The 24,917-nt window shown below is 41.9% G+C and overlaps 1 protein-coding gene across 6 annotated transcripts in view; it reads left to right on the forward strand.

The window, feature by feature from the left end:
* Positions 1-23,424: 23,424 nt before the first annotated feature.
* AK5 (adenylate kinase 5) overlaps positions 23,425-24,917 on the forward strand; it is a gene marked incomplete at both ends in the record, with an annotated part of 316,611 nt that continues 315,118 nt past the window's right edge. For all 6 annotated transcript variants that reach the window (XM_080692434.1, XM_080692433.1, XM_080692437.1 and 3 more), the window contains one exon: positions 23,425-23,484. In XM_080692434.1, coding sequence (XP_080548560.1) covers positions 23,425-23,484 — 60 coding nt within the window. The remainder of the gene's footprint in view (positions 23,485-24,917) is intronic.

The raw sequence follows: 24,917 nt of genomic DNA on the forward strand, positions 1-24,917 counted from the left end.
AGCAAGTGTAATTTAACCCTCGGTGTAGTTTTTGATAAGCATAGGCTGTCCAAAATAAATAATAGGAAAATTGACTGTGGCTAAGAGATTTATTAGACTTTGTGAGAAGTGAATAGTAAGCAGGGGCCAGACATTCTGATTTCCCTGTTATAGAATAAGCAAGAAAGTCCTAGCATATAGTAATCATATTAATGGAAATTTCCAATGCTTAGCATCATCAGTGTGCCAGAGACTGTACTTGAATACGACATGCATTCCAATTCTTCTAATAATTGAGTAGGGTGGTTATTATTTTATCTTTTATAGAGATGGAGAAATGGAGGCAGAGAGATTAAGTGATATGCCCAAGACCACATACCTAATAAGTAGCAGAGCTGGGAAATGAGGCTGCTCTAGTTCACACCAAAATAGGTTCTATCATAGATGCTTTTGCTCCATCACATTACTTCTACAATATGTCACTTCTTAAAAGAGAAGTTTTTCCAGACATTTCATTATATAATGGCAATAATAGTATAGAGGAAGCCAGGCATGGTGGCACACACTTGTAATCCCAGCATTTGGGAGGCTGAGACAGGAGGATTGTGGTTTGAAGACAGCCTTAGCTACTTAGTGAGGCCCTTTGCAACTCAGTGAGACCCTGTTTCAAAAATAAAAAGAATAAAAAATAGGGCTGGGGGTATAGCTTGGAGGTAGAAGGCCTCTGGGTTCCATCCCCAGTACCTCAAAAAAATAGTGTAGGGTAGGTCAGACTTGACAACCTAGAAATACAAAGGATATATAAATATCTTGTTTATGATTATTTTACATTTTCCTGGAGCACCTTGGCCGCTGATAAGGAGGAATAAAATTAACAGTCCAATATGTCTTAAAGCTTAACAAGCATTTAAATACCTAAGAGTATTCGATCTTTTGGATAATCCATATAGTTTTTCAGAAAACCTCCCCTGCTTCTCCCCCTGCCTGGTCTTCATATGATGAGTGTAGGGTGTGGCTCAAGAGGTATCAGGAAAGAGTTGGGGTCCTTGAGCAACAGGTCCTCAGCTTCCTCTGGCCTGTGTGTGCGTGGGGGGGGGGTTGTTTAGCTACTGCTTGACCCAGAGCTACTAGAACCCCTAACCTGCTGCTGATATAGTTCACGATAGGGAAACTATCTGCTTGGCTAGGGATCAGCCGCATCTCAGACATGGAAAGGCACAACTTGGTGGCACTGCTGTCTCCTTTTTAGCACCACTGCTCTGACTTATGATCTATCGCCCCAATATCAGGTGAGTAGGGGTCCCAACAGACCCCACTGATGAAGTTCTCAGCTTCCCCGATTCTTCTGTCACTGATGGTACCTGCCGTGTCCAGGCCCACTCAGTTGGAGCATCCCTAGTCAACATTATTACACATCTCGTGTGTGTGTGTGTGTGTGTGTGTGTGTGTGTGTGTGTGTAGTACTGGGGGTAGAACCCAGGGGCTTTTCTATACTCACTTTTGAGTTATACTCACAGACCTATTTTTAATACTTTATTTGGAAACAGGGTCTCACTAAGTTGCTGAGAGCCTCACTAAGTAGCTGAGGCTGGCTTCGAACCTGTGCGATCCTCCTATCTCAGCCTCCCAAGCGCAGGATTACAAGCGTGTGCCACCACGCCCAGCTTTCCACATCTCTTTTATCAATGTGGTTCCCTCTTTAACATCTCCCTCAGCAGGTCCCAGCAAGCCTGTGCTCCTTCCCATCTTCTGGACTCTCCATGGCACAGGTGAGGACAATCTGCTCACCACTGCCTGCTGTGTCTCTTGGGGGTAGCGAATTTGAGTGCAGGAAGGGAAGTATTTGAGTTCGTGGGAGAATAGATAGTCCCTAAAATGCTCTCTCCTCCAGTTGTCTCCTTTTCTTACTTTTCTTGCTAGTAAAGGTCATAGATTATGTTTGGCCTCTTTCTCTTAAGCCAGACTCTTGTATCAAGAAAAAAAGGCCCTTTTAAAAACTCAGCACTTTAAGTTATCTCTCCTAACCCTTGCACTATTTGTAATCTTCCAGAGCAAGAATATATTTCAGTTTATATTTTACACTATTCTGTTAGTCATCCAAAATGATGCCAAGACATTTAGGAGGCAGACATTGTATTCCTTTTACTCTAGTTCTTCATTTAACTCTATTTCTGTTTTGTTGTGATTTGTTTGTTTGGCAGAACCCCTTCTTTATTTCTTGCTGTGTGGTGAGGTTCCTATTATGGTTATTGGGAGTTTAAAAACTTATAAAATTACCACCTTCTGATCATTGCTACTGATATTATTACTTAACAAATAACTTTAACCAAATGTTTTTTGTACAAAATGTAGCTACTCACAATGCAAGTACAGGATCATAAGGTTTAGGCCAAAAAAAATATTTTTTTAACCTCAGTTCCTACAAATCTCTTATTTTATAAATGAGAAAACTGAAACTCAGGGGTTAAGTAATTTGTCCCACATTATGTTACTAGTTTATCAGCACAGTTTGATCAAGACTCCCTAGTCTTTCAAAGTGCTTATAAATGGAATTTTTGCCAGGCGTGGTAGTGCACGCTTGTAATCCCAGCATTTGAGAGGCTGAGACAGGAGGATTGCGGTTCACAGCCAGCCTCAGCTACTTAGTGAGGACCTCTGCAACTCAGTGAAACCCTGTTTCAAGATAATAAAACATAAAAAAAAATATGGCTGGGGGTATAGCTTGGAAGTAGAATGTCCCTAGGTTCCATCCCCAGTACCACAAAAAAAAAGGAAAAAAAAATAAATGGAATTTTTTGTCTATTACTATATAATCTGATTTCTCCACCCCAAACACACACAGTTAAACTCTGTCAAATCAAGAACTTTCTGTTTTGCTCTCAGCTATATCTCCAAAGCCTAGTACAAGCTCTTGAACATTATAGGGGCTTACTAAATATATGCTAAATAAAGGAATGAATGAAGGGCTGGACGAACTCAACCGATATATGTGCAAATTCTACTATGCCTGGGACACCCATGCTTGGGTTGAGAGCTATAAAATTGAATAAGACAGTGTCTGGAAAACAGAAGCTGCAAAAACTCAGAGGAAAACTTACCTCTGGAAATTGTGTGTTCTCTATTCCTGGCCTGGGAAGACAGGCTGAGAGCCAGGGGCCTGGAGCACTTTATCGCCTTAGCAGGACCCAGGATGTAGGGCTCTACTCAAGTCCACCCATACCATCTCCCCTAGACACTGCTTATTGTACTTTTGTTTTATTCTAGAAGAGTGATTCCTAGTAAGTTAAAAATACACCAATGTGTCCACAATTTCAGAGGAACAGATGACTCACAGTTCAAATCGCATGAAGGAAAATTGTTATAAGTCAGCTGTGAACTTACTGGTTCCAGAATAACTTAAGGCACTATCCTGGGTGCCATTGAAGGCACTGGTGGAATCTTTTCCATGTGCAGTCCATAATCATGTGTAGAATTGACTTCCCAGTCTCTGGAATCCTTTGGATATCACTCTGTGGTGCTGCCATGGCTGAGAGCTTACATAATGGTCAGATTGATTTTTTTTGTCCCTCATCGATGAGGGCATCAGACAAGGGAATTAAAATTTCTTCTTCATTGTGTTCTCATTCAACCTTCTAGTCATTGGAAGTCAGAGTTGGTGAATAAAAAAGTGATCTTAGCTCTTACCAGCCACTCCACAAAGTTTTGTTTGTTTGTGTTTGTTTGTGGAAGTGGTACTGGGGATTAAACCCAGGATTCATTCTACCTTCAAGCTACATCCCCAGCCCTATTCATTTTTGGTTTTGAAATAGGATCTCATTAAGTTGCTGAGGCCTGAGATCCTCCTGTCTCAGTCTCCCAAGAATGGGAATTACAGGAGTGTGACACCATGCCTAGTCCACTCTGCAAATTATTACCAGAATTTTTCTCCTAAGCACTAATAGGAAAGTGGCTAGTATCACAATATAAAGATGAATAGTCCCCAGAAAATAAGTTTTGTGCCCATCCAATTGAACCTAGGCTCTCTCTTCTACGAGGGTGCCAGGTTGGGAAGTTCACCATACGACTCAGAGTAACGCAAAGATACAATTACTGGGTGTGGATATAGTGGAAATAGAAACCACTTTATAGAATTGGATCACCAGTTCCCTCACATTACCATGAATCAAATATTCCAACATGAAATGTCTCATATAGAAATTTAGCAATGAGCAATGACTATCAGCAAACTGTTATCCATGGGTCAATTGAATAACAGACCTCTATGTAGAATAAAATAATTTGGAATGCTTGCTAAATGAGGAAACTAGGTAAATAAGAAAAAATGGTAAGTCATATATTTTGGGGGGTGGGGGTAGTGGTACCGGAGTTCCTGGAAGCCCTTCTACCTCTGGGCTACAATCCCAGACCTACTTTATATTTTTATTTGGAAACAGGGTCTCTTAAGCCAGCACAGCTAGCTTTGAACCTGTGTGATCCTCCTGTCTCCACATCCCAAGCGCGGGGATTACAAGCGTGCGCCACCACGCCCGGCGATAAGTCGTATCTTAATGAATACAGCAGAGATAGTCAATATAAAAATTTTGCTATTAGTGAAAATTTTAAATTTAAAGAAACAGAAAAGTAAAAAATTCAAATTCTGTGGCATTTTCAATAACAAAAAGAAGGGTTAGTTTTGCTATAGAGTCTATCTTATCTGATAGAAACATAAAATGGCCAAAATATTGAAATTGAATGCATAGAGGTGCTAAATTAGCAGTGTTTTAAAACTGGTAGTGACTAATAGGTAGGGAAGGGGGTATATAAGAAAGCAAACAGAAAGAGTGCATTGACTTCATTGCCTGAGGTGAAGTGTAACTGTGAATTGGGATTTAGAAGGTAGAGTTGCTCACAGTTAACCGGGACCATTTGTATATGCTCAGATGAACAGTCATATTACACATCACAATTTGTATGTATTTTAATTAATGAAAAAAATGGAGATGATGGTGATTCCCGCAAAGGAGTGACCAATTGGTGGTATCAGTGGACATATAAAACTATAAGAGTTGTCCGCTACTTTGTTCCAGCACCTTCTGGCCCCTGCCTAGTTATTTATGAACACCATGAAAGTGGTGAGATCACCATCAAACTGTATTTACTAATCAGAGAGATCAGGCATTTGTTAGAGATCAATAAACCTTGTTAATATTTGCATAAATACAAAAAATAAAATTATGTTGAAAATAAATAAATTTATTATGTATTCTCAAAATTCTTGAAAGCAAACATTAAAACAACAGATACCAAATTTCTGACATGGAAAATACTTCTTATTTAAGACAAGTCAATATATTTTTTGGTTTAATGGTCTAATGCACATGAAGCAAATGGAATTACCAGTGAAATCCACTCTTTCTTCAATAATTAAGACATTTCAAAGCTCTAGAGATTAACATTTTTTCAAGCATAGAAGACATTTATTTATTTATTTGTTGGCACCAGAGATTGAACCAAGGGGTGTTCTATTTTTTAGCTATACTTCCAGTTACATTTTATTTTTTATTTTGAAACAGTGTCTCACTAAGTTACTGAGGGTCTGGCTAAACCCTCAGCAATTTAGTCATGCTGAAATTGAAAATGCCCACACTAAAGTTGTTTATAGCTAGTTTTTGTTTTGTTTTGTTTTTTGTTTTTAGTACTGGGGATGGCACCCAGGGGCATTCTACCTCTGAAGTACACCCCCAACCCTATTTTTTATTCTTTATTTTGAAACAGGGTCTCACTGAATTGCAAAGGCCCTCACTAAGTAGCTAAGGCTGTTTGTGAACCACCTGTCTCAGCCTCCCAAATGCTGGGATGACAAGTGTGCACCACCACACCCAGCCTATCAGCTAGTTTTTTTTATGTCTGGTTCATTATCACCATTTCTAACTTCCTTTAAAATATGAAATCAGGTTCCTGAAGAAGAGAAAAGAGGAAGTGTGGTGAGGTAGAAGCAGCAGGCACACACTGAGGGATGGATATGGGGAAGGCTGATTATCCCTTTTCACACCTCATTAATTTTCTTTCATTTCAGCGTTAGGATTGTGCCACTGCATCTTCCTTAAGTTCAAATGACAGACCGTTGCCACCGTTAAAATGTTTTCAATGCATGGGTAATAATTATCATTCTCACTGTGGTACTTGATGTACCTTGTCTTATATAAATGCAATTTTTAAAGAAAGATTGAACAAAATGCTACAAGGTTTTATGGGAAACAGTTATTTCATGATGTAGAGACCAAGGGAAGCTTTATGATGAAGATTATTTTTCATCAAGTTCCTTGAAGCAGGAAGCTATGCAGATCTGAGAATGTCTTCTAGGAAGACAGACCAGCCTGAGAAAAGACAAGGCAGCATGAGGCTAGAGACCCAAGGAAACATATCAGTCACATTTCAGCTTATAATTTGGGAGAGGGAGTAGGGGATACACAGAACCAGGTCTTAATTCAGGGTCTGGAATAAGAAATTCAGGAGCCAATGAATTAGAATTCAGAGACAGAGACATAGGTTATGTTTCAACTCTGCACTTACCAGCTCAATTAACCTTCATAATAACTTACTGAGTTAGAAATGAATATGTCCATCTTTAAAAAGAGAAACTGAGGCTCAAGCTGGTACTAACTTGTGGACATAGCATATCTGGAGAAGAAAGAGACAAAGCTGGAGATTATAATTTCACAACCTATCTTCTTTCTACTCTGCTATACTGCCCCCTTGCTCCTTTGATGTCATCCCCTTTTCCTCTGGAGATCATGAGCATTTTGCCATACTGGTTGTGTCGTTGTTTCCTAAAAACCTAGCACGTGCTTGGCATGTACTATGTGTTCAGTAAATGTTAGCTGAATGGAAGAAAGAAAGAATACCTAGCAACCGGTTGTCAAGGCAGAACTGGAGCACAAGAGAGAGGCCAGCAGTGAAGATGTTCAGGTAAAAAAAGCTTCTGCTCAAACATCATTGGTATAGCCAGAGATAGATGAGTTTAAAAAGTATTTATAGTACCTTTAGACAGCATTTACTATATGCTTTGACTTCAGGCTGAGTATAAGTCCACTTTCTCTTTCCATTCTTATTGAAGGCTAACCATCAAGCCTAAAGATGTTAGGGTGATTGTCCTGAAAGGCCACCAGGGTAATGTTAGGAAACATCTTCTTTTGAAAGTGTTTACTTAGAATGACAAAGATACACAAAAACTTTCTCTTCTCCTTTCATACAGGTAAAGACATTGAAACATCCAACACATATTAGCATTAAATAATCTTTACAAATAGCCATACCAATGTCTGAAAATTACAAAGGGGAATGTTTTAGAAGATAAGAGAAACACAATTCAAAATTTCCTTAAGAGGAATGTGTTATGATCTTGTGCTATATCTTCTGGAGATGATTCAATCAATCATATCTGGTAGTCTTTTTGGAGCTTGTAATTTGAAAATGGATTAACTGATGAGTGGTTTTGTTTTGCTCTATATACTTGAAGTGTAGCAATGGGGAAGTGTTTTAGAGAGGTATAAACAAGGTCTTAACAACCTTTCTCTGTCCTGTTGACTATGATTCTGTAAAACCAATGATCAGGAGCAACTGGATGGGAAGAATACCTATTACCTTGCACCAATTATCGGAGATTAGTAGACACTGATTGATTCAAATTGCATCCTGCTTGCTAGCTACAGGCATGAGAGATCACAGTGAAGGCAATTCAAATACTCAAGCATCGAATTACAGTCTCATAAAGAGAAACTTATGCCTATAACCCGATGCAGTTAGTCCCTCTTCCCTTAGCCAATGCTGATGGAGCTTGAAAATTATAGTACTAGAAAATGATAAAGCAAATAAATTTAAAAATTCAAAGCACATCAAGCAATGAAGGCACAATTGTTCACAAAACAGAAGTCATGTTTAACTTTATTTTAAATTACTGAAATCATCATTTTAGAGTATTTAGTACATACAAAATTGTATGATAAACTTCACAGGGATCCAACCAGGATACATTTTGGGGGCTGAAGTAGATGATATGATTTATGAACAGAGGTTCATAAATAAGTTACAAGGGACATGTGGTTCTTGCTGAAGTGGAAATAGCTCGCCACCACCTTGTGGTTGGCCTCAGTGTTCACCATGTATGGCTAGCACCTGTGTGTTCCTGCCCTAGATCCCTGTTGAGTGCTGATTGGCTTCTGTAGTTGCCTTGTTTGACGTAGTTCGAGTGGTGATTGGGTTAAATGTGGAAAGGCCTCCATGGACCCTTGGTAGGAGAGAAGATTTCTGATGCCCAGGCTCGGTGCTCAGCTGCAACCAAACTACTTTGCTGAGGGTACCGCCCTTTGACAACTGATAAAGACTGCACCAGGCGCATTGCCTTGGACTCTCTGGTCTCTCATTCCTCACTAAACCTGCATATAACTCTGTCTGAAAACACGGCTTCGAATAAGGCCACAGAATCAATGGATTGTAGTTAGGAGTCTTGCTGTAGGTGTGGACTTAGCATCATTGAACATACTCCTTAGGATCCGGATGTTCCTTTGACCACTCCTGGACTCCAAGTTTGTTTAAGAGAGCTTGTTTTATTGTTTTCATTTTTCTGTATCCAAACTGGGCATTCATGTAAATTGGAATTGGGCTGTAGAATACATTTGGTGATTTCTCGACAGACATGCTCAAATTTGTGATCCTCTTTCCCTTCCGCTCCAAAAAAAAAAAAAAAAAAAAATCAGTCAGAATTGGCTAAAGCAGGAGCAAACCAGTCAGCTGGGCTGGACCAGTGGTATCCAGTCATGGCCAGATGCCAACAATCAGGGGAGGATGGAGGGATTGAAATGGATGGAAACTCACTACAACCTTTCACCCTAATTCGAACCCTGAGTCTGTTCCTAACATTTCCATCCACACTGACCACAATTGTTGTTTTCTAATTCCCACACAATTTCTGGCAGTCACTCAAACACTTCAGCCCAGCATAAACACTGACACGTGTGAAAACTTTTGGCAAAAGCCAACACATAGGCTAACCTCACCCTAAAGCTTGCACCAATTGTACCTACAGTCATTCTAGATTCGACCCCCAGTCTAACCCTAACCTGAACATAAAATTTTACGATGCCATTGGCCGAGGGCACTGTGAAGAATGGCGAGAAAATCAATGCAGTCTTTTTCTCTGACTCTATCTCTATGCCTGGTACTTCCTTTGCAGAAACACTTGAGCAGAACATATCCTTTTCCTAATTTGCATACCAAATATACACTGGCCCAGGCTTTTGCACACAGCCCCAAGACCAGCGCCCATAGAACTCTTCTAAGAAGCCCATCACAGACCATAGCACTGACTCTAAGTCTACAACTAACATTTTCAAACAGAACTAGCCAAGACATCTTCTTTTCCTGATTCACACACCCAATCTAACAGTGCCCCACACTTTAATCCATAGCTGAAATATACCAATGCCCCAGGATTTGACGGGAGACCCCCTCACGGAACCTCACCCTAACTCTGAACCTTTCTGCCATTTCCTAGTTTGAGAGTTGATGGTGCAAGTTTGAGTACATGTAGTTCTTACCGAAGTGGATCTAGCTCACTGCAACTTTGTGGTTGGCTTCAGTATTCACCATATATGGCTCACACCTGTGCGTTCCCGCCCTAGAGCCCTGTTAAGTGCTAATTGGCTTCTGTAGTTGCCTTGCTTGACATAGCTCAGGTGATGATTAGGTTAAATGTGGAAAGGCCTCCATGGGCCTTCTTTGGGAGAGAAGTTTTCTGATGCTTAGGCTCAGCACTCAACTTCAGCCAAATTTCTTTGCTGAGGGTACTGCCGCTTGACAGCTGATGGAGTCTTCGCCTGGCACATTCCCTTGGACTCTCAGGTCTCTCATTTCTCACTAGAACTGCATATAACTCTTTGTGGAAACTCAGCTTTGAATAAGGCCGCAGAATCAAATTGTAGTTGGAGGCCTTGCTGTAGGTGTGAACATTGGTAGCGTCATTCGGTATACTCCAGTTTAGGATCCGGATGTTCCTCTGACCAGTTCTGGACTGCAAGTTTGTTTCGGAGTGCTTGTTTGATTGTTTTCATTTTTATGTACCTCAGACTGCGCATTAAGGTAATTTGGGGTATGGGTGTGGAATGCATTTGGTGATTTCTTGACAGACATACTCGAATTTGTGATCCTCATTCTCTTCCACTCATACCAAACAAAAACAATCAGAATTGGGTGAAAGAGTAGCAGACCAGTCAAAGCTGGGTTAAACCAGTGGAATCCAGTCATGGCTAGATACAAACAATTGAAAGTGGATAGAGGAATCCAAGTGGATGGAAGCCCACTGCAAACTTTCACCCTAATTCGAAACCTGAGCCTATTCCTGGCATTTCCATTTACATTGACCACATTCATTGTTTTCTGATTCCCACAAAACTTCTAACAGTCACTCAAACATTTCAACCCAGCATAAATCCTGACACATGTGAAAACTTTTGGCAAAAGAAAATACTTGGGCTATCCTCACCCTGAAACATGTACCACATCTGAATTGTACCTACAGTCTTTCTGAATTTTGCCCCCAATCTGGCCTAGGCCCAAATATTTTTACGAAGCCGTGGGCCAGGTACATGGGGAGGAGTGGTGAGAGAATCAATGCAGACATTTTCTCTGACTCTGACTCTATGCCTAATGCTTCCTTTACAGAAACACTTAAGCAAAACATATCCTTTTCCTAGTTCACACACCAAATATACACTGACCCAAGCTTTTGCACGGAGCCCCGGGGCCAACACCCATGGAGCCCTTCTGGGAGGCCCATCACGAACCATGGCACTGACTCTGAGTCTGCAACTAGCATTTGCAGGCTAGGCTAGCCAAGGCATCTTCTTTTCCTGGTTCACACACCCAGTCTAACAGTACGCCAGGCTTCAATCCAGAGCCGAAAAATAAAAAAGTTACAAGGCTGAATGAAGGTACAAGTAACATTCTACAAAGGTCAAAGAAAGAAATTACTTAAATCCATTAAGGCCTAAATAAAGGTGGCTTTTATGGTGAAGTTGCTTTTAAGTGGGGCCTTGAAGGCTTGGAAATATGTTATAAAGTAGAAAACAGAAAAAACTAATTATAAACTGAGGGAATTAGTACAGACTCAAACAAAAAAGTACAAGGTTGAACAGTTTATGTGTGAGTGGTATGGTAGAAGATATAACTAGGAAGATTATGAAGATATAGGCAATAAGGAATGAAAACATGGAAGGCCTGAAACTCCATTCTAAGAAATTGAGCATTTATTTTCTATATGAGTCCCATTAGATCTTCCTGTGATAATGGAAATATTCTGAATGTGTATTAACCAATATGGTAGCTACTGGTTGTATGTGGCTATTGAGTACTTGAACTGTAGCTAGTCCGACTAAGAAATTGAAGTTTTAATTTTATTTAAAATTTACTTATTAAATATAAATAGCCACATGTGGCAAGTGGGTAGCACACTGGATCATAGCTATTCGATTTTTTTTGCACAGGAGAATGCTATGATTGGAAAAGTACTTTAGTATCACACAGTAAAAATGTTGATTTATCTGGAAAAGAGTCCTCTTTTTAAATTAATCACCGCTTATTTAGTTCAGCTATATCTTTAGTTTTACTATTTCATCTAGTTAGAAAAACAGTGTGAAAGTTTATTGTATTGCAGGAGAACACTTAGTAGAAGAAATGTGGTTAAACAGCCTAGATAAAAACAGGAGCAGATGGTAAATTCTGGTAAATTTTTAAAAATTTCTAGCACACCAACATGAACGACTTGTGACTATTGAGAAACAACACATTTTATTCCTTGGATAGAAAAATGGTATCTTACTCATTCTAGGCTGATTAATGTATGTATTACTAATATATTGTTCATAAGACATATAGTAAAGACATAAAAGCAAGCAATATGAACTCAAAAGGGCTGGCTGGTTGTGACACATATGTATGATTTAGAAATCGCAGGCCTCTAGGCTCACAAAATTGCTATTTTCCAATAATGTTATAAAAGAAAACAACTCAAGTATGTTATTTGTTTTCCATAAAAACAAATTTTTAAAAGTAAATTTATCTCAGATGTTTGTTTTTCTCTGGGGCTTTTATAAGACCATAAAGGCTTTCACTACTGATCATATAGCAGAATATTTATTTAACTCAAAATGAAAATGCTTTTCTCTATAATTTACCTGAAGCATTGAAATTTAGAGCTTCCACAGAATTCAAGTTATTCATCTGTTTACAACTGTAGAAGACAGACGGGTTGACCAGTTGACTGTTCACCATCAGACTAGCTCTGATGGAAGTACATATTTTCCCCTGAGGGGTAAAAGAGTTACCCTAAAGGATGCACATTGGAATTCTAAAGCATCAATGTGCAAACCTATCCAGAAGCAAGTCAAAATTTATTTTACTTGCACAAGAGGTTGTCCAAAATGCAGGCCAACCCAAAGTGTAGATTAACTTTGGAGCATAAATGGTCACCATAAGCCAAGAGATGTGGGTAAAACAGAGATGGGGTCAGTAAGCAGTTAGAACTTACTATGTGCCAGGCCCCCTTCAGAGCACAGTATCCTCATTCTTGCTCTGCGTTGAACAAATTTTCTCACTATGTATCTATTTTTATAAGTTACTAAGGTGCTTGAGGCCAATTAATTGTCTCCATACTGTCCTCAGACCAAAACCCAAGAAGTCATCCTAGATGTTTTCTCTTCCTCTCAACCACCATATCCAAACTGTCAAGTAATTCTCTTTATCTTATTTTATGTGTGTGTCAAGAATCTATCTAGAAGCCAGGCGTGGTGGCACACGCTTGTAATGCCAGGATTTGGGAGGCTGAGACAGGAGGAATGCAGTTTGAGGACAGCCTCAGCTACTATTTAGTGAGGCCCTTTGCAACCCAGTGACACCCTGTCTCAAAATAAAAAATAAAAACAGGGCTGGGGGTGTAGCTCGAAGGCAGAATGCCCCTGGTTCTATCCCCAGTACCACAAAATAAATAAATAAATAAATAAATAAATAAATAAATAAATAAATAAATAAAATAATCTAACTAGTTCTCATTGCCTCATATTTCAATGTCCCAGCCTAGGCCTTCATAATTTCCTACCTGAGTCCCAACAGACTCCCAACTGCTGTGCCTGCCCCAGCCTTTGCTGTTTTTCCTTTTCCTAAGCCAGCAGACAAATAAAGTATCTTTTAAAAATGTAAGTCAAAACCAGCCACAGTGGCACATGCCTGTAATCCTAGTACTTAAAAAGCTGAGACCAGAGGGTCATCAACTTACCAAGACCCTGCAACTTAGCAAGACCCTGTTTCAAAATAAAAACTAAAATAGGACAGGAGGTGTAGCTTGGAGGTAGAACGTCCTTGAGTTCAATCATCAGTACTGCCTCCCCTTCAAAAAACAAAAAAACAAAAAAGAAAAGCTGTGAGTCAGACCATGTTATTTGTGATTCAAAATTTTTCACTAACTTCCTGTTTAATTCAGAATAAAAGTACAAGAACTTAACAATGGCTTATAAGTTCCTAAGTGACTTGGTGTAGATCCTTTCTGCTCTTCCCCCCATCCCTGCTCCTGCCACAGTGCCCTCCTTGCCATTGCCGGGCCATGCCATGGATCCTTCCACCCTAGGATATCTGAACTGGTTGCTCCCTCACCTCCTCGAATCTTCACTGGAATATCATCTTTTCTAAGAGGCCCTCATCAACCACTCTATTTAAAATCATAACCAGCCATCTGCTCTTCCTTATCCTCCTCTCTTTTTTCTTTTCATGTGGTATTTATCTTCTAACAGCCATGTAATATACTTTCTTATGATATATTTTGCTAGTATCTGCCCTTCATACATATGTGCTCTAAGTATGTGTTTTCTTCACCTGTGTTACTGGGAGCCCAGCAGTGCCAGTGAGGCTGGGCACACAGTAGGTGCTCAAGTAATGTCTTGACAGAATAACTGATCATACACTATTTTTATTGTCATTTGTGCAATTTAACTGAGCATTTATAAACCATTACATCCCTAGACATTCTGAAGACATTGCTTCAGCTAGATCTTTATCAGCACCTGAAAATGTGCCCATGAGTTAAATCAGAAATCCCTGCTCATGGCATTAATTCTTTCAGATCATGATAGTGTACTTTTTAAAGGATTTAACATATATATATATATATATATATATATATATATTTTTTTTTTTTTTTTCGGGTGTGGGGATGGAACTCAGGGGCATTCGGCCTCCAAGCTACACCCCCTACCCTATTTTTTATTCTTTATCTTGAAACAGGGTCTCACTAAGTTGTAGAGGGCCTCACTAAGTAGTGAGGCTGTCCGTCAACTGTGATCTTCCCATCCAAATGCTGGGATTACAAGCGTGCGCCACCACACCCGGCTCAATATATATATATATATATTTTTTTTTTTAAATATTAGAATGTTTACCTCTTCTTGCTAGAGTCAGTTCTAAAGTTTTTTGGCTGAGTCCTAAGCATTCTATAGATAGACATTTCATTCCTGCATTCAAGTGTACCTATTTTAGGCCAGACATTGTCCAAAGCACTAGAAATATAAAGATTTCTAGGACAGAGTCAGTGCCTGTGAAGAGCTCAGAACCATGAGAGGGACTACGCTGTAAATAAATCATTGCCTACATACAATGCAATGTTTATAGCTGCAATTGAATTCTAAATGCTACAATAAAGTTCTGAGCAAATGGCTGGGATTGAAAATTCATTTGCAGATAGGCTCATTAACTGATTCAATGGCTTGAAACAGTCAGGAAGACATGGAATTTAGGAATGAGATGGACTTGGGTTTGAATTCCATACTTGACCACCTTTAATTTTTAATGAATAACTCTTTATTGAAGTGCAGCATTCATACACAAAGCTAGATGTTCTGTTTGTACTGCTGAATGAGTTTCCACAAAATTACCAGGCCTGTGTGACCTGCTGCCGAATGCAAGTATAAGCAGCGTTCCCCAAACTAACCTTGCCCTCCCTCCCTGTCGTTTCACTCTCCTGCAGGTAACCACTGTCCTGATTTCTAATGACAGCTTGACTTTGCCTGGTTTTGTACTTTATGTAAATAGAATCACAGAGTGTGCATTATTTGTGTCTCATGCTCACTCAATATTGATGAGCCTTATCCATATTGTATTAGGTGGCTGTACACTATTGATTCTCATTACTTATGGTCCTGCATTTTGTGAATAGAACACAATTTATTTATGTGTTCTCCTATTGGAGAACATTTGGGCAGCTTCCAGTTTGGGGCTAATTCAAATAGTGATTCTATGAAGAATCTAATCCATCCCTTTTAGTGAATATACATATGCATGTGTTCAGCCTTAATAGTTATTTGCTAATGGCGTTCTAGAGTGATTGAAGAATTAATATTTCCCCCACAGTGAATCTGATTCCTGTCTTATGTTCACTTTAACCATTTTGGTGGGTATGTAGTAGTATCATCTTGTATTTGGTTTGCATTTTTTTCTGGTGATTAACAAAGTTACTACTTTTTATTTACTTATTAGTCACTTGAATTTCATCTTTTGTGAAGTGTTTGGTGTAAGGATTTGTCTAGCTTTTTTTTAACTTTTTAATGTATTTTATTGATGTCTTGTAGTTTCACATCACAATGTAATTCAGCGTGATAGGGACACACATGCACACAGCACCTGGTGGGCCTCGTCCCAGCTCCCTCCCTACCCCCTTCCCCACATGATACTGAGGTTGCATTGATCATTTGGCATATATACACAATGTCAATGGGAGTGTTTCTTCATTAATTACCTCCCCACCCTCTCCTTACTCCACTGGAGTTTCTTGTCTAGTTTCCTATTAGACCGCTTTTTTCTTTTTCTTCTTTCTTTCTTTCTTTCTTTCTTTCTTTCTTTCTTTCTTTCTTTCTTTCTTTCTTTCTTTTTTGTGGTACTGGGGTTTCTGGAAACCTTTCTACCCTCCGGGCTTCACTCCCAGACTTATTTTATATTTTTATTTGGAAACAGGGTCTCTTAAGCCAGCACGGCTTCAAACCTGCACGATCCTCCTGTCTCTGCCTCCCAAGCGCGGGAATTACAAGTGTGTGCCACCACGCCCGGCATGCTTTTTTCTTGTAGTAGTTTTTTATATATTTGAATCCTTTATTGGAGATAAAGGATTTCTTTATTGGAAGATATATATATGATATATATCTATATCTATCACCAATAAGAATATATATATAATATTTTCTCTCTCAATGGGGTACCTGTTCATTTTCTTCATTAGAAGATCTTACTTTATACTGGGCGTGATGGTGCACACTTGTAATCCCCACGCTTGGGAGGCTGAGACAGGAGGATCGCTCAGATTCGAAGCCAGCCTCAGCTACTTAGAGAGGCTCTCAGAAACTTAGTGAGACCCTGTTTCCAAATAAAGTATAAAATAGGTCTGGGAGTATAGCCTGGAGGTAGAAAGTCTCTGGGTTCCACCCCAAGTAGCACCAAAAAAAAAAAAAAAAAAAAAAAAAGATCTTACTTTCACTCTGACTCTGACTCTTATCCAAGAGGAAAATAATGCCTGCTTCAAGTTATTCTGTGAGTTAAATGAGTCAGTGTGGGAAAATGCTTTGTACATTGCAACCCATAATGTGCCTTACATTGCAGATAAAAAAAATAAAACCTTTCCAAAAATCACTGGTAGCCCATTAAGAGACACAGTTTAAGAGATTCTGTTCTATAAGGCAGAACAGAAGAAATGTCAGAGTTCACAAATGAAAACAACAGGCAACGGAGGTGGGTGTGGAGGTGCATGGCTGAGGCAGGAGGATCTCAAGTCTGAGGCCAGCCTCAGCAACGTAGCAAGACTCTCGGCAACCTAGGAAGACCCTGTTTCAAAACAAAAAAATCAAAAGTGTTAGGTATAGCTCAGAAGTAGGATGCCCCTGGATGAAATCCCCAGTATGACAAAAATAAAGAAAAGAGATACGAAGAAGGAAAATGATGGAAAGCAGGGCTTTGTATGAGAGATTGGAATTAAGTTATGATGGAATTTCTAATGTGCAATTTTTATCAAGGACAAAATTAAGAATAAAATATAATACCCTATTAGGAGAAGTGTAGTAAAACTGTAACTTTTATTTAATCCTAATATGACTTATGCTACTATAAGTGGATCAGACCCTTCTAAAAACTTAAGAAATGAGAGCTACAAAACGCATTTTCTAGCTGGGCACGGTGGCACACAGCTGTAATCCCGGTTTGGAAGGATGGCTGGCTAGAGGATAGCCTCAACAGCTTAGTGAGACTTAGCAAGAACTTGTTTCAAATAAAAATAAAACCAGGCTGGGAGTATAGTTCAGAGACAAAATGCCCCTGGGCTCCATCCCCTGTACTTCCCCCCACCAAAGAAATACATTTTCCATTTTGTCCAGCAATTCCACTTTTGTAAATTTATCAAACACATGTCAAAAAATATGCACAGAGTGTATAGCAGAATCACTTATAGTAGCAGAGTAGTAGAAGCAAACAAAATGTGTAACCATAGGAGAAAATGCCTATGTCATTTATGTCAAAACTTCTCTCTGAATTCTTACAAAGCCACTTAAAAAGATGGGCATGAGCCGGGCATGGTGGAGCACACTTGTAATCCCAGCACTTCAGAGTCTGAGACAGGAGGATCAAAGGTTTGAGGCCAACTGCAGCAACTTGTGAGGCCCTCTGTAACTTAGTGAGACCTTGTTTCAAAATAAAAAATAAAATAAGGCTGATGGTATAAATGGGAGGTAGAATGCCCCTGAATTCAACCCCCAGTACCCCCTCCCAAAAAAAGAACAACCCTCAGCTAGGCATGGTGGGTCACACCTCTTGTCCCAGTACTTGGGAGGCTGAGACAGGAGGATTATAGGTGGGAGGACAGCAATTTAGTGAGACCTTGTTTAAAAAATAAAAAGGACTAGGGGTATAGTTTAGAAGTAGAATGCCCTTGGGTTCACTTCCCCAGTAAAGAGAGGTAGGGAAGAAGGAAGGAATGGAGGAAAGGAGGAAGGGAAATTTCCCATTGGCTAAGGAATTGTGTTACACACCATGATTCTAATCTCCATTTACCCCAGAGTTCACTATATATACATTCCACATTCACCAAAAAAGAAAAACCCTTCAGAAACACCTCCTAAGAAGAGTCCTTGTGAAATAGGGGTACACTTTTCTATCCACTTGGAAGGACGATCTAATATACATACTATTTCCTACAAACAAAATATGTCCAAATTTTCATCAGACATAAATGAACCCTTGCATCATAAATTAGTGAAGGAAACAGAATAATTAAGAGAGAGTTTGTGTGTTCTTCTCTGTATGAGAGAAATGTCACACTCAAAACTTCAATAATTAGGTAGTGTTGTATCTATAATCTCTTGAACGAAGTGAGAACTTTCAAACAGAAAAGGACTTTGAGAAATTGGAAAATACACTGAGATAAATGTGTAGCTACATGTTTTGTTATATTGTTTGGGTTTAAAATAACATATTTTCCTCCAAGTATAAAAATGGTATCTGATGAAAAGAAGAAAGGAAGAAAATTGGGAAGGATGGAAGGACCCTTAGAAAACACTAAAAGATTTAAAGAAAAAATTGTTGCAGCCCTTTGTAAACTTGAAAGGCATTATGGTGATGTTCTAAGATAAAGTGATATACAAGAATTAAATGGCACAGTTCTGTAGTTAAACTGATGCTGGCTATTAGCATAATCTTAAAATTGGGCTCTCTGAGCTATGCATAGTGACACATGCCTATAATTCCAGTACTTGGGAGACTGAGATTAGGAGCATCACAGGTTTGAGAACAGCCTCAGCAACCTAGTGAGAATAAAAATATAATGGGGTGGGAGTATAGCTCGAAGGTAGAAGGCCTCTGGGTTCAATCCCCTGCACGAAAATAATTATAATCACAATCACAGTAGGGCTCTCTGAGTCTTGGTTACTTCATTTACACATGACAATTATACATATTTTACAGGTTGTTTTAAAAATTAAATATGGCACATGCACAAATATATCATACTATAGCTTATGTAAAGCACTCAGCACAATGCCTGACCCCTAACACATACTCAATACATTTTTATCATGTGTTAGGGCCAAATTTGTCATAGCATCATTACTGTCAACCAGACCAGTGCTTATGGTTGATCTCATTAGACTCCCGTCCTGGACAAGCAACTACAACAGAAGAAATATTTAACCAACCCTAGTTAGATTACCGATGGCAATGCATAAGGGGTGGGTGAGGGTCTGAGCACAGGTGCCTGCTTTCTCTGCATGGATTGAGGGTTACTGTCTGGGAGATAGAGCCCTCTAGCTTTTCTTGTGTGGATGGGTAATGGTCCCTACTAGACACTTGAACCATGGGCCAGAGCAGGCTGGCCCCATACTGAGAAGTAGCCCCAGTGTCAGCCAAGCTTCCCCAGGGATGATTCAGGGGATGATCCCTACTCAAAGATTCAGGGGATGATTCCCCACTCAAAGCTTCCTCCTCAAGAAAGTCTGACCCTTGAAAGTCCCAGAATTGCCAGCCCAATGGTTACCCCATTCTCTTCCCCTGTCACACAGAGCAGATCTGGATCCTGCACCTGGCTTCAGATCAAGAGTCAGTTCTGATTTTCATCGTCACACCTATCACTGATGTGTTCCTGCTTATGCCTTTTTTCTTATATTGTTATTCTTCGTTCTTCATCACTGATGTTGAGCATCCATTTTTACTTACTTGTATCCATCTGTACTTTCTTCCCTCCCTTTGTTCATTCTTTTCTCTTTTTTTGTGTGTGTGCTAGGGATTAAATGCAGGGATTAAAACCTTGCACACCAGGCAAGCAAGCTCCACCTCAGCCCCCACCTGCACTTCTCACACACACTTTTCAGTAGGACATACGTTTCTTGACAGCAGGCATCATGTCTGTCTTCATCATGGGGGTAGCTCTGAGACTAGCACACTTGCCCAGAGTGTCATCAGAAGAGACATTTGATCTAATTCTTCTTCAGTGGGCAAGATCATTGTATTTTCTTTTTTCTTTCTTTCTTTTTTTCTTTCTTTTGTGGTACTGGAGGTGGAACCCAGGGGCTTTCTACCTACAGGCTATACTCCCAGACCTATTTTATACTTTATTTGGAAACAGGGTCTCACTAAGTAGCTGAGGCTGGCTTCAAACTTGTGTGATCCTCCTGTCTCAGCCTCTCAAGCGCTGGGATTACAAGCGTGCGCCACCACTCCCGGCAAGATCATTATCTTTTAAAAACTTAAACAATTCCCCCAAATTACACCACAGAAAGTTTCCACTCTACCAACAGAGTTTGAAGCAGAGACAGTTTTATTTATAATAAATGTAAGGCAGGAACAAATCTTAGTTTGTGTAACCGTATTCGGTCATGACCCATTTAAATTTTATCTAAATGCAGTGTGGGAAAAAGTCACAGTGTGCTAATTTTTTAGAAACACACGCCGACATGAAGTAACCTTCTGGATTTGCTAGAGTTTGCAGGAATGCATCCTGAAATAAACATACCATATACACTCATCCTTAGAATGTCATCACAGGGGACAGCAGCTTTCTCATGGCAAGGATGTATTTAGTATTTCTTGTCCTTTTCCTCTCCTCTTCCAAACCACCCACCTGGCTTTTAAGCACTGTACTTCCCTCATAGCGTCCTTCTCTATCAGGCTAGAGTCCTTTTGGAAAAGTAATCATGAACATCTTAACCTCTTTCATGCATCTCTCTCCACCCTGGGACACACCAAAAAAACACCGACTGTCAGTTCCTAAGGCTACTCAAAAACTTGCTGCATCTCCCTTGGCTACATTTTCAGGCTCTTGGCCATTTTTTGTGCAACACAGTCTTTCTTATCTATTCTTTTTATACACCAGTTGTCATCACTTGCCTGGCTATACTGAAGGACTGTTAGAATCCTGTGTCCATTCAAAGACCAGAACCAGGAGGGGAGAGATGTGAACTGTGCTCTGCCTGATTCTTTTCTGAAACTGATGACCTTGGACAGTCCTACAGAGTTGCCTCTGCTATTCCTGCTCACAAAGTTAGCCTTCATACAGGGATCCTGGGACTCTTCAAGCCTGGCTGCCTAGTGAAGAGACTGCTTTCCCTCCCTTGGAGCCTGCTCTCAAATGAAGTAAAGAAATGGGATATGGGGCTGGGCGTGGTGGTGCACACTTGTAATCCCCGCGCTTGGGAGGCAGAGACAGGAGGATCACGCAGGTTCGAAGCCAGCCGCGCACACTGGCTTAGGAGACCCTGTTTCCAAATAAAAGTGTAAAAATAGGTCTGGGAGTGTAGCCCGGAGGTAGAAGGGCTTCCAGGAACCCCAGTACCACAAAAAGAAGAAAGAAAGAAAGAAAGAAAGAAAGAAAGAAAGAAAGAAAGAAAGGAAGGAAGGAAGAAAGAAAGAAAGAAAGAAAGAAAGAAAGAAAGAAAGAAAGAAAGAAAAAGCAAGCAAGCAAGCAAGCTGGATTTGGGATTTGGAATGGTAGGTAGTGGGCATATCCTAAGAGGAGACAGACATGAGTGTCCTTGGAACTGAAAAACCTGCCTCATTTAGGGCCACTATATGACACATGGTTTCCAAAGTGTTCTCGAAACTTCATTTACTTTACACAACTCAACGAAGTAGTTGTCAAGTTCTCTCCCCGGGTGAAACGAAGCCACAGCTACAGTGGAGGAGCAGTGCTCGCGTGACAAGAAGTAAAAGCAGGGAAAGGTCTGCCGAGATGAGCCGGAAGCGGACACACAGACCTGGGGCTTTCCAAGCAGGTGCTTGTTGCTTTGTCATCCACCTGCCCCAGACCCAGTACCTAGCAGAGCGTCCTTTTTACTCACATGCCCTCCCACAGTGCCAGGCCTTGCCTTCAGCCAAGATCATATTCCCTGGGGGCATGGACCATCTCTCAAACAGGCAATGGAAAGACATCTTAATGGGGGAAATGAGTCAGCCCAGGAGCTGGGAGGAGGATGGGTACACCTTAACAACAAACAGTCTGCAACCAAAAGATCTATTACCCATTGTGCCTTAAATATCCACCTGTACTGCCTCCTACTCTCTCCTACTACCCCTCAGGAGGGGGCTGACAATCCACAGGCTACTCAGATCTAATTCATGATGCCTATCCCATCCCACCTATACTAAGCAGTGTGTGTGCGCGTGCATGTGTGTGTGTGTTTATGATTATGGTGCTGGGAATTGAATCCAAGGACATTCTGCTTATCTAGACCCCCAACCCTATTTATTTATTTATTTATTTATTTATTTATTTATTTATTTTGGAAACATGGTCTGACTAAGCTACTGAGAGTCTTGCTAAGTTGCTGAGGCTGGTCTTGAACCTATGATCTTCCTGTCTCAGCCTCCCAAGCACTGAGGTTACTGGCATCCAGCAGCACTTTTCCAGCTCTCCACCGCCCTCCAGTCCCCTCAACCTTCCCATTCTTCTAGCTACAAATAATTATTTGACGACTTACTAATCCTATCAGTGAAGATTTCAGGCTTACACTAAGACCTTATATGAAATGTGTAAGAACTTGTGGCATTGGCAGGGGAAAACATTCGAAACCAGCTAGCCAAACTTTCCTGGAGGATGAAGGTACTTGAAATATAAAATCTGTCTTAAGGGGGTGGATGCTGAACCACGAAGCCTCTTTCCTCCCCCACCAGGGCCCCTATCAATGAAAGATCAGTAACCTTATGAATTAAGTGATACATTCTCCGACTCTCCGGATCTCCCTCCCTCTACCTGCCTCCAGGAGTTCCTCTGGGCTAGAGGGGACTAGAAGGGACCTGCGGGAGGGCGTGTGTGTGTGTGTGTGTGTGTGTGTGTGTGTGTGTGTGTGTGTAACTGCGGGTGTGTGGGTGTGTGTGCGCGCACGCGAGCCAAAAGGTCTCAGGTTTCCAGAGACCCCGACCCCGCTCCCTGGGCCCCCTGGTCTCAGGGTGGCCGCGTCCCGGGCTGGGGGCGCTGGGGGCCGGCGGCGCGGAGGGGGGAGCCTGCGAGCCCGCGCCCCCCCCACGGCGCAGCGTGACTGGCCGCCGCCGCAGACCGTGCTCCGGAGGCGCGGGGCTCAGAGCCGGGGAGGCGGCGGCCGCTGCTGCCTGGCGTCCGCGCCGCCCCCCCTCCGCGCTCCCGCCGCCCCTCCCCTGGCGGTCGCGCAGGCGGGGAGCCGGGGAAGCCGCCCGCCTCTGCTCCAGCCCGCAGCTAGAGCGCGGGGACCAGCTCCCAAGTGGGGGCGGCGGGATCGCGGAGACCAGAGCCTCCGGGGCCCGGCCTGGGCGCAGAGCGAGGGTGCGCTGCAGAGCCGGGCGGCACCCGGGCGCGGACCCCCCAGCGAGACCAGCCCGCCGCAGCCTGAGCCCCCGCCTGTGCCCCAAGCCACGCGCGGCACAGCCATGAACACCAGCGAAGCCAAGGAGTATCTGGCCCGGAGGGAAATCCCTCAGCTTTTCGAGGTAAGGGGCTAGGCTGGCCGAAGGAGGGGCAGGAGGACCTCCGGGTTTCGGGGTGAGCACTTGTGCCCTGTCCCACCTTCCCCAAGCGGGGCGCGGGAGTGGAGACGATTGCAGAAGCAGCTCACCCCACGGTGGCCACCTTTCCCGCGGGTTGCCCACGTCCCTGTCAGATGGCCAGGCTTACAAGCCCGCATCCCGCAGAACAAGTTTCCCGACTGCTACCCGGGTTCTAGAAGCCGCCTGCCCCTTGCGCACCCCTCAGATGCGGACATCGGGGTGGGCTGCAGAGAGCGGCCTGGCAGCTCTCTCTGGGGGGCGCGAGAGGGAGTCAGGCCAGGTGAGCCCACTGTCGCCCAGCATGGAGCAAAGACAGGAAACTGGGGGGGTCTCAGCCCGGGTCCCTGAATCAAGGACCTGGACCCCTGCGGAGAAGGGGCCGCGTGGACGAAAGAGGCCCTGCCCGGGGACAGCTGGGATGAAGATGCGAACAGCAGAGCTGCCTCCTGGGTGACAGGCACCCAGTGCTGCTCTGCGCTTTCGGTGAATGAACTCCAGAGCACGTTTTTCTGTCGCCTTGGGAGAGACTGTTAGCCCCTGGGGGCTGTTGCTTTCGCTCGCGCTCCCTAGCCCACCTAGAGATAGCTGGTCGGGAAGGGAGGGGCGAGGCGGGCGTGACTCCTGTTGCTGGCTTCAGACCGCGCCACAGTCTCATCTGCACCAGGGACCCGGGGATGGAGGGACACTTGGGCAGTGGGAGAAGACGCTTGAGAAAAGAGCTAAAGGAACCTTGGTTATAGTTCCAAGCCACAGCCTCTGTCTCAGGTGTTTTAGCTTCTTTTTCTTCTCTCCACATTTGAATTTAAAAACAGTCCTAAATATTTCTGCTTAGGTTAGGAAAGAAAGAAAGAAAGAAAGAAAGAAAGAAAGAAAGAAAGAAAGAAAGAAAGAAAGAAAGAAGAAAGAAAGAGGAAAGAAAACAAAAAAGAATGGAGCCAAGCCAAGCTTCTGTAGGGTTAGCCCAGAAAGGAGAAATCCTTCACTGCAAACCTGGCCTCCCATTTCTAAAAAAAATTAAAAGACATACACTAAGTCATTTTTTTCTTGTTTGGGGGGATTTGTTGTATTAAAGGGAATTTTAAAACACCACTGGGGAAAATAATGTTTCCCCAAACTGTCTTTAAAATGGGCTGCCAGAATTGCAGATCTTGATTTTCTCTCACCTCTGTAAGCCACTGTTTTCAGGTCACCGGAAGCCAAGATTTATAGGTAAACCACTCGCTGAGCCCAAGCCTGCTCTGTGAAGCCCCCGTCTAGCAAGTGTTGTTATTCCTGTGTGAAAATAATCAAGTGGTGTTGCATTAGGACAGGTCTTGGGAGTGTGTGGGAATCTTGAGTTTTGTTGTTATTGTTGTTAATTTTCAAAAAGTAAATAT

The sequence above is a fragment of the Muscardinus avellanarius genome, assembly GCF_963383645.1.
Source record: "Muscardinus avellanarius genome assembly, chromosome: 3".
In the NCBI taxonomy this organism is placed as follows: Eukaryota; Metazoa; Chordata; class Mammalia; order Rodentia; family Gliridae; genus Muscardinus; species Muscardinus avellanarius.